Here is a 12,958-nt window from a genome sequence, read left to right on the forward strand (position 1 = left end):
TCGCTTGCCGTCCAAAGCGCATCTACACGACCCTGCACATGCAAAAAACTCAAAAATGCACGAGACGTGATGGTTGCGTTTTTATGCGATGTTCATGTTTCTTGAAAAGGTGTGTTTTGGCTATTGTTTCTCACACATCAAAATCATGAACTAATGTAACTGACATTTTCTTCAGAACAAGGATGAATGGGTGATATCCAAGGTATTCATCGGCAAGCTGTTCGACTTGGACGAGTTCAAGTTTCTGGTTTTCACCATACATGCTCGTCTTCACCATCGACAATGCATGGGGTGTTTGTGCCATCTGAAGTCTACCCCGGTGATCCCCCAGCTGTCAACACCAACAAATCATGAAGGGAATCAAACTCTGGCGGACCCTTACAACATCAGTACCATGATCTGTGGGTGAATGTGAATGCTGACACCAGTCTGCCAGGAGTCACCATGACTGTGGAAGACACGATCTCACTCACTAAAATTTTCCTACCCAACAAACTACATCTCATGGGGTTGAAGTGTACATCTGAAAATTATCCCCAAACCAAGTGAAAAATCTTACCAATATAGCATCACCATGGGTGACATTTCAGATGAGAGGCAAAGTGCCACCATCACATTCTCTGATTGGTAAACAATATGTACCAAAGCCATGAAGTGATAACAAATTTCAATTGAACTGTGCTAACCTCCCCATGTCTTTTCCAAAGCCAAGAAGTGATAAAGAAATTTCAGTTGAACCATGCTAACCTCCCCATGTCTTTTCCTAAATGATGAGACCCGTGAAGGTCCCAGGGTAGAACTGGCCTTCTGCAACCTGTGTTTGCCATAAAAGGTGACCATGCTTGTCGTAAGAGGCGATTAACGGGATCAGGTGGTCACGCTCGCTGACTTGGTTGACACATGTCATTGGTTCCCAATTGGGCAGATCGATGCTCATGTTGTTGATCACTGGACTGTCTGGTTTCGACTCAACTATATACAGACTGTAGAAGAGTCAGTTAAGGGTGTTACTTCATCAAGACTTGAGTTATCCCATGGAGATCCTCAAGGGTCTGTCCTTGGGCCGATTCTATTCCTGCTTTATGTGAACTCGCAACCAGCAGTTATCCACAAGCACAGTTGCAGCCACTATGGATAGGCAGATGACACCCGTCTCACTACCATCTTGAGACGGAGCTCATTTTTGGCAGACCTGCAGATTGTGGATGACTGTGTGTCTGACATAAAGAGATGGATGACATCTAGGATGCTTCAGCTCAATGACAGTAAGATCGAACTATTGATAGCCAGCAGAGTAGTATAGGGAATAGCGGTTTTGGACAACACCCCATATAAGATATATAGTCACCAATTACATGAATCTAGACCCTCACTTCTTCCCAAACTCTGAAAAAAATAGGCACTGCCCATCTGCTTTCACATAACCACATAAGGTGACTTTGGGTTCTGAAAAATCCTTTCAACTGTGTGAGGGTAACCCACACTAATCAAAACATAAATGTTTAAATGTGAACTAGCGGGATACAGCCTCACACAACCGATAAAGTGAGCGCGTCTATAAACAGGTGGTGGTGGGGTATCCCCAATATTGACTTCAGCGAAACAGTTTAATGTGTATCTTCTATGATGCCATTGGTTTTCGTAATAAGTGCCTGTTGGGGGTTTGTTGTATCCCTTTTTTATATACTTTTTTTTCTTGTACTCACTTATAGAAGATGTTTTATGAACCTTGATTGAATGTCTTCTTTCATTTTGTTGTATTTTCATTTCACCTAGAATCAAACAAAACTCTTATTTTATTGTCACTGAGTGTGGTGGAAACATGATCTTCTATCGTGTTTAACTTTGCGCCAGCAAGAATTCTAATTTCAATGTTTCTCTGCTTTATTGTTCTATTTGCGGGATACAAATTTAAACACCGACCCAACTGTTCACTCACTACAGCTGCTAATTCAAGTCCTAACACCACCGGTGTGCCTATGACTGTTATCAACAACCCAACTCCTACTGCTCCTAATCCCATACTAGTTGCCATTAGAGTGGCATCAGCACCATCTATGTAGTTAAAAGCTCTATCCTGAATGTCATGCTGTTGTTCTAGCTGATGTTTTATTTCGCATATCTGTTTCAGTCGAAATCCGTCTACACTTCCCTTTATTTCCTTCATTATCTACGGCTGGATACAACCCCATTCTATTTGTCTATAATATGGTTTATAAATTATTTTGTAATTATCTGTCATTAATTTTTTAACGTTAAATTTTAAGCCTATAAGGTTTAAATTATGGTACAGGTAAAAGTGTGAGACAGAAATATCTGCATCGTCTATAATACAAACCCCACTGAAGCTTGTTGATGTTGGGTAGCCTTTCCTTATTATGATTCGACAGCGTTTATTCTCATGCCTTTTATCCCAAGATATTTTATGACCACCTAAAAGTAATCTTGGATCGGAAATACTATTTGTGAGGTATACGTCTATAATTAGTGTTGTGTGTGGTTTTATAATAAATGAATTCGAAAACTAATCTTCTTGGTAATCGTATAAATTGTTAGCTAAAATGGCATACACAGGGATGGATGTGGCTAACAGTGTGCCAGTGTGATCTGGTATTCATAACACTTGTATTTTATTATCTTCTACGGGTCTAAAGGACGTGAGGAGGATGCCGTTGTTAGTAATTTTGGAAATGAGATTATTTTGATTAAAAAGATGTAAGGGTTGATTAGTGTTATTTTCATTAACCATTCAACCTCTGTAAAATCATTTAGTTACATTCGTTTGTATATGTTATCTTTAAAGTATAAGAGAAATGGGGTGGCTTCCTCACCAGGTAAATTGAATCTCTTTGGGTCTCCTAGATCACCGAGTGTTACATTGGAGCTTATCATTGTTTATAATACTGTTAGAAAATTCCAGTTGTTTTTCTGTTAATGCACTATGTGCGTTCTTTAAACTAATAAAATTGAAGTGCTCGGATAGAAAAATCTTGGTTAGAGATATAGTGTCTTCCACTATCACTTTGACACTAGGCAAACAGGTGTATGAATCACCACCCACCCGCACGTAAATTTCGTAAACTTCATCTTTGTGATTTCTATACCACCGGAGTTTGCTTCCTTTCATGATCTCAACACCACTCTCCAATAATGGTTCACTTAGTATGACTTGTATGGCCAGCATGCTACCATCCACGAGGTTTTCTAGGAGGATGGTTACACTGTCGAATTCAGTAACCAACTGCAATGCTGCGGTCTCCACAGGTTTACACGACAGCATGTGGGTTGCTCTACTCGAGACTGGTGTGATAATTACACTGCGTCTTTGTGATGGGACATAAGCCATGAACAGGGTTCCGTTGTTTACGACGTTGTTTAGGTAGTGGTCTTTGTTTACCATGAAAACGTAAAATTAGTGTTATGTTGGGAAACCTGTCGATTTTAGATGGTAATATCATCCACTTGCAGTCATTGATGTATATTAGAAAGTATGGTAAGTTCTGTTGGCCAATCAAAGTCTTCTAAATCGTGCAATTTACCACCAAACGATGGGTGTATTCTCCATTGCGAACTATATGCTGTTCATAAGCTTAAAAGCATATATTTTACCATCTATTCCTGAGTCAAACCCTCTTGTATCGCCTAGGTCTGATAAACCAACATAATGCACTTTTTTATTCGCATTCCTGGCCCTTGATTACTAGCCATTTTGTATATGTAGTGTTCCGCTTAAGGTGCGTTCTCATGGTGCAACTTGTAGTAACAACTTGAAGCATGCGACTTGTAGTAGTAATAAAGATCGTAACGACTTTGTTGTTTGTGTTCTTGTGAGTCACATACAACTCGTATCTAGCGAGATTCTCATGTATGACTCAGCAACATGGATTTGTCGAGTGATGAAGAAACGCTAGCCGTGGTAATGTCAGTGTTCATGTCGCATTCATTAAAAAAGAAGAAGAGAAAACCTAAATCGGTGTGGGTCCATAACTGGATTCTTAGGTGGAAGACGGCTGGGGTGTATAATTCCCTTCTACGAGAGCTTGAACATGAAGATTCTGGGTCACTGAAGAATTTTCTCCATATGGACAAAGCAAATTTTGACATTTTATTGCAAAAAATTTCCCGACCCACTGAGAAGAAGTGTATCCCAATGAGAAACAGTAGTCCCGTTGGAGAGAAGCTGGCACTCACCTTGCGATATTTGGCAAGCGGTAAGTTATATGGTGTATCAATGAAGCACAGATACTGACATTTCATTTAGCAATGAATCCAAAATGTTACTATGATTATTATTATCCAGAGGTACGACAATTCATTCTTCTGCGTTGACAACCTTGAACTAAGGGAACATGACTCTGCATTAAGAGTGAAGCGGGATAATAAAATGATCTTATTGAGTGAACGAAGCTTCATAAAATGAGTGTTATTAGTGAACCGCTGACTTAATATAATGAGTACAACAGATTTGGCAAATGTAATATACATTGAAATTTATGTAAATGTTGATGCAAATGACTGTATTTGATGCTAGGGGTGGTGTTTTGAAATATTGCATGTTTTTTTTAACCAACAGGTGACAGTTACAGTTCCCTTGAGTTCCTTTACCGGGTGCCAAGGAATACCATCTGCAATTTTGTTCCTTGCGTCTGTAAAGCCATCTACAATGTACTTCAGAAAGACTACTTGCAGGTACCACATTTTTCACAAATGAATAACACGTACAAACACCAATTTGAAATAAAATATTTCAAAATTTTTTAACAATTTCATACATCATTCGATCTACATATCTTGAAAATCACTTCTTATGAATATTAATTTGTCAGGAATTACTATAATTTTTAAATACATAGCAACTATATAAAAACAATATACACAAAAACAGACAGTGATAACATGATACATGAAGGTTTATTTGTTGAAGTAAGTTAAACATACTTACAGGTGGAAACACTTATTTACATCTAAAGAGAACTGTACACTATGTATGATAAATTTGTGGAAGCACTTATTTACATCTAAAGAGAACTGTACACTATGTATGATAAATATTTTGAAGAGCATGTACAATGTGAATTACCACCTTAATACCAAGAATAACTCACACCCTTCCTTCTCCACCCCCCACCCCAATGTCTAATGGTAAATAATACTATGTACAAAATTGCTGACGCCCCTACTACTTGCCTGCTAGTTTGACTAAACCTTTCCACCCTGACCAAACTACCAAGAACAAAACTCTCACTCTCACTACATCACACACACTCACTCTCTCGCACACACAAGCACGCGCACGCGCACGCGCACACATTAATCATGACCAGTACATCTGCAGATGACAATAATTAGACCTCATTTTCAAATTGAGTTTCCAAAATCATTGAGAAGATTTTAAGTTTAAGTTCTTGTCTCTGTCTCAGATTTTCTACTTTCTTAAGTTCAAGCCCAACCTGTTGACCAAATAATATATCACAATCAGCTGTGTCAGTTTTGGCTTTCTTTTGGGAAATCATTTGCAGAGTCCTGTACATTAATTTTTTTAATTCTGGACTTCCTGCAGCTTGATTCCTCCTCTTTTGGGGATGTGGTTGAGCCTTGTCTGCTTTTTGAACAGGTATACATTCTGTGTAACCACTGCAGTGAGATGTCTGAAAAATATGGTGTCAGGTGTTAGTTCTAAAAACACAAGTCAAATGCATACAGTCTTCTACATGCTTGACAAATTGATAAACATTATTACTTTATATATGTTTCCTTGAGTTAAACAAAACAATGGTGTACATAATAATATCATTTTTCAGGTTCGCTCTACTGAGCATGACTGGCACAACATTCAGGACGAATTCATGGCGAAGTGGCAAATCCCCCACTGCATTGGTGCAATTGATGGCAAGCATATTGCTATTCGCGCACCCAACAATACAGGATCTGAATTCTTCAACTACAAGAAATTTTTCAGTATCATCCTATTAGCTTTGGTGGATGCAAATTGCAAATTCATATTTGTAGATGTGGGAGCCAATGGCAGAGCTGGAGATGCTGCAGTGTATGCTAATTCCCAGCTTTCCTATGCTCTACAGCACAACATATTGAATATCCCACAACCAACTCCCTTGGAGGGCCATCATGAGAAAGTGCCTAGTGTTGTTGTGTGAGATGATGCCTTCCAACTAAAGCCACACTTGATGAAAACTTATCCTTCAAGGGATTTATCTTATGAGAAAAGAATATTTATTTTCAGGCTGTCTAGGGCAAGGAGGGTATCTGAAAATGCCTTTGGCCTTCTGGTCAACAGATTCTGCATCTTTCAAAAACCGCTACAAGTATCACCAGATGTTGCCAGTTCAGTTGTCTTGGCAGCTGTTACATTACATAACTTTCTCAAATCAACCTCTGACCCAGTCTATAACACTAATGATGCAACTAATGTTCAAAGTGTTATCCAACCAGCAGGGAGGAAACAGAAATGCAAGCAATGCAAGAGAAGTGCGAGATGAGCTGGCTGATTATTTTATGACAGAAGGTCAAGCTGATTGGCTGTGGGATATGGTGGCCTAGACTTTGAAAAATGACATTTCCTTTCCTGCAATTAAAATTTGGAAAAGTTTCAAGTGAAATTTTGTAAACATGTAATAAGTGTTGACAAATGACAAATATGTGACTCAACAACTATAATTCCAGATACTAACTTCTTGACAGCAGTCCTTTTCAGTGGGATCCATGGTGCACTCAATGCTCCCTGTGCAGTCAGTGTCATCAGCAATTGTGATTGGTGCGGCAGAAATAGGAAATTAACATTAGATTCACTATTACTCATGGGTATTTGACAACATGATGATAAACATTCTCTTTCATAAACATGTGACTGACCATATTTCATACTCAGGTCATTGTTTGTACCTGCCCAATTTAAAAATACAACTGAATCTCAAATTTCATTTCATGTCTTGTCTGTTACCTATTTTTCTTTTTTAATTGGTGATGTCAAAACAACCATGATATATCAGAATCACCAAATGAAGCAATTAAAGAAATATACCAATCTCCTGTAATCATAGAACTAGCCAATGCAGTAGTTGCTACCTTCACACAAACTTAAATAGATCAAACATTACAAACATAAATCTAGAAGCACCATAATTACATACTTTTCATTCTTACATGTTTCAATGCATAGCTTCATGCCATTACTACTAAAAAGAAATCACTAGATGAAATCCTTTCTCCATGCATCCCTTAGTCAAAGATAAGTGACAGGTACAGCATCATTACCAGGTTGTTAGTGGAAGGTCTCTGCTGTACATGGCACCTCAAGAAGGGATCCAGGACTGCAAAAAATTCCCACAATGAGTGGTACACATCATCCACCCCTGCACCACTTTTCTCTGACTGGGTGATTTTTTTTAGTTCCCAGCCATAATAAGTCCGTAGACTTGCGATTTTTGCCGCAACTTGTTTCACTGAAACACAACAGCAGAGATGAAGCAGATGGAAAATGTTGCCATAAGTAGGTAATTATAATGTAAAAAGAGGGGGCTACGAGAGGAACTCCTTCCATAATATCTTTAGTATAGGAGAATATACACGACCATAAATAACAGGCAAATGTCGTCTGCTACAAGAGTGAGCGAAAGGGAACTCACCTGTCATTTCTCTCCCGTGGCAGGACATCTGTTCCACGATCATCATCTGCGCAGCGATTCTGCTGTCCCTTTTTGAATAGGTGGCATGCTGAACATTCCAGAGACAAGTAGTATCCAAAAAACCTTTCAGTTTCTTCCCTGGTCATAAACAAAGGGGACGTCACTCTGAGGCGGAAACAGATATCAGCGATTTAATTGGCTGAGAGCTTGCGACTTGTAGTAGGAAATAGGACAAGTCTTATGTCTTACAACTTGGTTGCAACTAGTTGTAGGCGATTTCAAGTTGTTACGATTTGGGTGTTCTCACCTTGCAACTGCGTTGCATGCAACAAGTTGTTACTACAATTCGCACCGTGAGAACGGGCCTTTAGGTATCCTTTATTTACAGTATTATTTTTTGTATGTGAAATTGATACTTTTAATTCAGAAATATCACCATTTGTTAATTTTTTATACTGACGCGATGAAAATGACTCAGTGCAGCCCTCATTGTATTTTACTGTTTTAACTGGTACATCCCTGAACAACATAGAAGGACATTCACTTTGTACATTATCCGTTGTGCTAAGCTAGTTGAGATGAATGCATAACTCGTAGTATGGAATTAGCTCTGGTACTTTTGTACCAGTGACGACAGACTGTGGGTTTATATCGCTTATTGGCAAGCAATATGATAGACGGGCTTACGAATGAGTTTGTAACGAATTCGGTGTTGATCCGAAGACGGACTGGTGTTTGGCTGGTGTAAATCATGGTTTAGGAATTCCTTACAGCGATGGGCTCTCAGGATTCAAAACAGATATAGTAACAAAATTTATGAAGCGGAAAGTGTTTAGTTTGGGCAATTTCTTCAATGCCTTAACCTACCAAATATGGGCCACAACAAGTCAAAGATGCTAGCAATGAGTTACTGAAACGAGGTATACTTAGGCAGGGCTTTGCTCTGTCAAGTAATGAATGGAGAGATGATCGTATGAATTTGAAAAGTGATGTTACTTTCATAATCCAAAAAGTGGAGCAGTCTCCAGGTTCAGAAGATGATTGGGAAAAATTTATGCTTGATACATCAAAAGGATACACTCACGCCGGTATTATCCATTTAAACAATTCAATTAGAACGTATGTGTGGGCCATTTTCGGTGCTCAATTGCTAAAAGTATCATAGGTCATGGAACCGCTTACAACACACAGAAACACTTCGTGGCTAATATTGAGGATGCTATCGGATCACCAGTAGATCTTCCTAGTGCTATAAAACGATGTCAGGACACGTTACAGTATGCCAGGTCAAAAGTCGACTACGAGTTTGGTGTGGGATTATACATGGCTCCGAGTGATATTCATCAGAGAATCAATAAAATAAGAAGCTACAACAATGAAATAAAAATAAAAAATTGGGTGTTAACGAGGATGTCAGTGTCTCCCACGTACCACCACCCACTAGGGATGTGGGGGGACCCCCAACTGTGGTATCACCACCAGAGCCCAGGGTTAACCCCAGGGATGTATCCCCAACCGTGCAGGTGTCCAATCAACAACATATGGATCATAAAACAGTGCTGGTTGTCGGAGGTGTCGCAGTGGGCTTGTGTCTAATTTGGCTAAAAATTCCCAAGCCGCAACATACACCAGCCCAGCCACAGTGACGATGAATGCCCACAGATTTTGACCAAACCATGTTTTACCCAGCGTGCTGAGCAGCCATGATACGATACTTCCTAGGATACCAGACAGGGCTTCTGTGGCCTTATCCACGAGTTTAGCCAGGGCCTCTCCGAGTGATTTGAGATGGATTTTTATCGCCACCTGGCATGGGGTGTGGTGGTACCCCACTGTGGGAACCCCCTACAGTAACAGATAGTACAATAGTTGATCTGATGATGCCCAATGCCATCAGAACACTTGCTATGGTGAAAATTTGCTCTCTGAACAAAATTCAGATCCTGTCGGATAAACGTGGTTTCTTAGTTCAGTATTCTATCAATTGTTTCCCCTATGCAGCTGATTTGGGACCGCAGCTGTTCACGATTCGAGGAAGTGGATTCTAATCACATGCATCTCATCTTCTAAATTGTGTAGTCATTCCGTTATACGGCGCTTTATGTCCTCGTCTTCTGTTTTGCTGATTTTTTTCACGAGCTATGTGCTCGTCAAGTTTGTTGAGTTTTCCCATGTTGTTCATGAGTTCTCTGCATACATGTTTCAAGGCTTCGTCTAGACCATACAGTTCCCTCACTCAACAGTTTTTTGATGCTTCCGATGCTTCTGTAGCACACTGTGTAATGCCACCGTGGGGTATCCCCACTCTACTCAGTTCAGATCAGGTAGCCTGCAGATCTTGAACGACCTTCGGGTCTATTTTAGGTTGTGCCCCCCGTAATCCTGCATGTTTAGTTTTTCATGGATAAATTCATTACTATGGCCATTGGCTAGAGTTGACAAGGCGAGTGGTTTTCTAGTGCGTTTGTTAATGAGGTCAACCTCCGGGTTATCCTTAAGGCATAGAATGCCCTTTTTATCTGTAAAAAAATTCAAATAGTCTCGACCCTGAGGCTGGACAAAGTTTCTATCACCTCTTTAATCCATCGTAATAATCATCTACTGCTGGTTTTAAAAGTTGGTCACTCGATGACAAAATAGTAAACAAACTATCTTCATTGTAGTGAACATCAGGAGGAGCATTAGCTCCAAAATCATCAATTTCAATATCGTCCATAATATGGAATTATATAATATTACCTACTAATATATAATAATGTCATACGGTAGAAAGCTAAATGCTTTTTGAAGATTAAGAACCACTAGACGTCAAAGCCGTGCACCAGTTGGTTACTATTACAAACAACCCCAGCAAGATAGACCAAAACCAAGTACTGTTGGTTAGATTCCCAAACTTGGGTGTGAACAACGCCATAGTGCCAGGGCGGCACAATTGGCATTTATCATCATGTTGACTTCGGTTGATGACAAACAGCGCGTGAATAATGTGGGCTGTGCTATAGTCAAGAAGACCACCATAAAAATTAGTGGCAATGAGGTGCTGAGCGTAGATGACAGCGATGTATATTACTGTTACACAGACCTATGAAAAAGTGAGGGAGAATGCATCAACAATGTGTACCAGGGAGCAGAAAATCGAATAAGTTACGTATCGGGTATGCCTTCACACCAGAGGAGACATCCAAACTATCTAATGGTTAAAAAGCAATTGCCAAAGCATATGGGAATAGGTTTTGTATCCCACTAGACTTTGAGTTGCTAACTGGGCACGCACCGTTCTACCAAGCTGCATTGGGCGACAGGCTGGATATACGAACTGACATTCAATGATTACAGCAAGGTCGTTCATACAACGAACGGTGATGAGGGTAGATACGAGATTGACAACATCTCATTAGAATTCGACATGGTGACTAGTCCTGATCTTGCCAGGCATATTCAAAATCTAGTACTCTGGAAAAATAACCATCCTATGTGATAGGATACTGCAACACAGAATGAACACGGTATGGAATATCAACATGAACGTGCCGGCGTGATCGATGAAAGATATTTTAATTATAATATGTGGGCAGACGGGTTGTGGGAAGACCGTTTTAGAACTGGATTTGTTAGAGGGATGATTACACGATGCCATTTAGAAAGTGGTCAAATGCAACATATGTCATATTTGGAAGTCGCGGTGGCTGAGCGGGCTAGGCGGCTGACTTTGTGTGCTGGCGACTAGGTGCCTGACTCTGAGGGTGCGGGTTCGAATCCCGGATGGGACTCAACCGAAAAAAGTACTAGAATTTGTACTTTACTAAGAAAGTGAAATCCCAAATATGACATATGTTGTTAGAGGGATATCATAAGGAAGTATTTGATAAATTCATTATCTTGTGCCCTACTATAGACATGAACAAGACTTACGAGGATAGAGCTTGGGTGATGACGGACCCAGACGTACACAGAGTCGACCCGGGGACACGGCTACAAGAGTATTTAACATTGTTTCACAATCCATTTAAAGGAAAACCGACGTTCATCCTGGATGACTGCAGCACTAACAGAGACATAACAAAAAAGAGAGACATGCTATTGTATCTGGCCTTCTCAACCACAGCATCTGGGTGCTGACACAAAAATTCAACTCAGTGTTGAAAGATTTGAGGGAGCAGACACGTTGGGTGGCATAATTTCACTTCAAGGACAGGGATTCGTTTGAGGAGTATTTGAGAGAGAACGATGTGATGAGTAAACCAGACCGGGAATGGGTGAAGAAACAGCTAGCTGAAACTAAACATGCCAAGCTCGTGTTGAAAACCGACCATCCCTTGGATTACCAAGTAATAGTTTAGTAAATGTTTGTAATGGCCTGCGGTCGGCCTTTGTTTTTAATAAAATTTTAGGAAATTTTAGTGATTTTTAGTAATGTTTTAGTAATTTTTAGAAATGTTTTACTAATTTTTAGTAAAATGCTGGTTTTTGAAGTTGTAGTCGTGTGTAACCTAACCTTTATCTCTGTGTTTAGTGTATGTTGGATATTTTTTTTTAAAATAAAAACTAGATTACTATATCATAAAATATTCTTCACTCTTCCTCTTCATCATTTGCAGACCTTTCTGAAAATCTTGTTTATATTTTGTTTAGTTCTATTTATGAGGAAATTTGTGATTTACCTTTAGAGAAATGGAGGCCAATTAAACAACTAAACGTGTCTTTTCCCAAAAATGAAATTGATTTACTTAATGAAATTATCTCTCTAAAACTTTCTGCGGACTGTTCGTTAGATGAAGTAAATTGCTGTGTCTATGCTGCAGTGCAAACCTTGGAGGAACTTCACTCAGTTTCTACAGACAAACCCTCTAATAATAACAACAAAAGACCAAAGAAAAACCGGTTTATTGTAAAACTTAATGAAACTCAAAGAAACATTTTGTGGATAGAGCTGTGCCTTAAAATAAGATCATCAGGGAGTCCAGTGTCAAAATGGCAAAATGCAATATGAAGAAAATTAAAACTACAATACAAGACAACAAAAGATTCCCTCAACATGAAAATAAAGGTTTGGACGGAAAGAAAGAAAAAGTGGGAACAGAAAAACAAATTTATCAAACAAAATAAACTCTTTATAAATAATGAAAAGTAATTTTACAGGCAACTCAAGACAAGTGGTATTGATGAGCATGATAAACGGCCTCCCATGGCTGCCAATGAAAGGTTCTGGAAACAGTTGTGGTCTATACCCAGAGGCACCATTTGTGAGTGATTATGACCATGCAATGCATGAGAAAGTAACTAGGTCATTTGTCTGTTACATCTCACCAGATTGC

General features: G+C 39.4%; 2 protein-coding genes across 2 annotated transcripts in view; one reads left to right on the forward strand and one right to left on the reverse strand.

Moving 5' to 3' along the window:
• LOC137297168 (leucine-rich repeat-containing protein 74B-like) overlaps nucleotides 1-12,958 on the forward strand; it is a 614,612-nt gene that overhangs the window by 513,497 nt on the left and 88,157 nt on the right. The gene's annotated exons all lie outside the window — the stretch shown is intronic.
• On the reverse strand, nucleotides 4,893-7,799 carry LOC137296833 (uncharacterized). Its single transcript, XM_067828700.1, has 4 exons — nucleotides 7,644-7,799; nucleotides 7,273-7,460; nucleotides 6,690-6,739; nucleotides 4,893-5,648 (listed from the first exon to the last, which is right to left on the reverse strand). Exons 1-4 carry the CDS (start codon nucleotides 7,687-7,689, stop codon nucleotides 5,540-5,542), a joined length of 393 nt encoding a protein of 130 aa, XP_067684801.1. The 5' UTR covers nucleotides 7,690-7,799; the 3' UTR covers nucleotides 4,893-5,539.

This window comes from Haliotis asinina, chromosome 9 (genome assembly GCF_037392515.1).
Source record: "Haliotis asinina isolate JCU_RB_2024 chromosome 9, JCU_Hal_asi_v2, whole genome shotgun sequence".
NCBI lineage: Eukaryota > Metazoa > Mollusca > Gastropoda > Lepetellida > Haliotidae > Haliotis > Haliotis asinina.

What these genes read in the sequence shown, in the direction of transcription:
- LOC137296833 (XM_067828700.1), bottom strand. Translation starts at nt 7,689, where the DNA reads ATGATGATCGTGGAACAGATGTCCTGCCACGGGAGAGAAATGACAG. An exon ending in GACCTTCCACTAACAACCTG is followed by an intron (nt 6,740 to 7,272) that starts GTAATGATGCTG and finishes CTGACTGCACAG; the next exon opens with GGAGCATTGAGTGCACCATG. An exon ending in AAAAGGACTGCTGTCAAGAA is followed by an intron (nt 5,649 to 6,689) that starts GTTAGTATCTGG and finishes CATATTTTTCAG; the next exon opens with ACATCTCACTGCAGTGGTTA.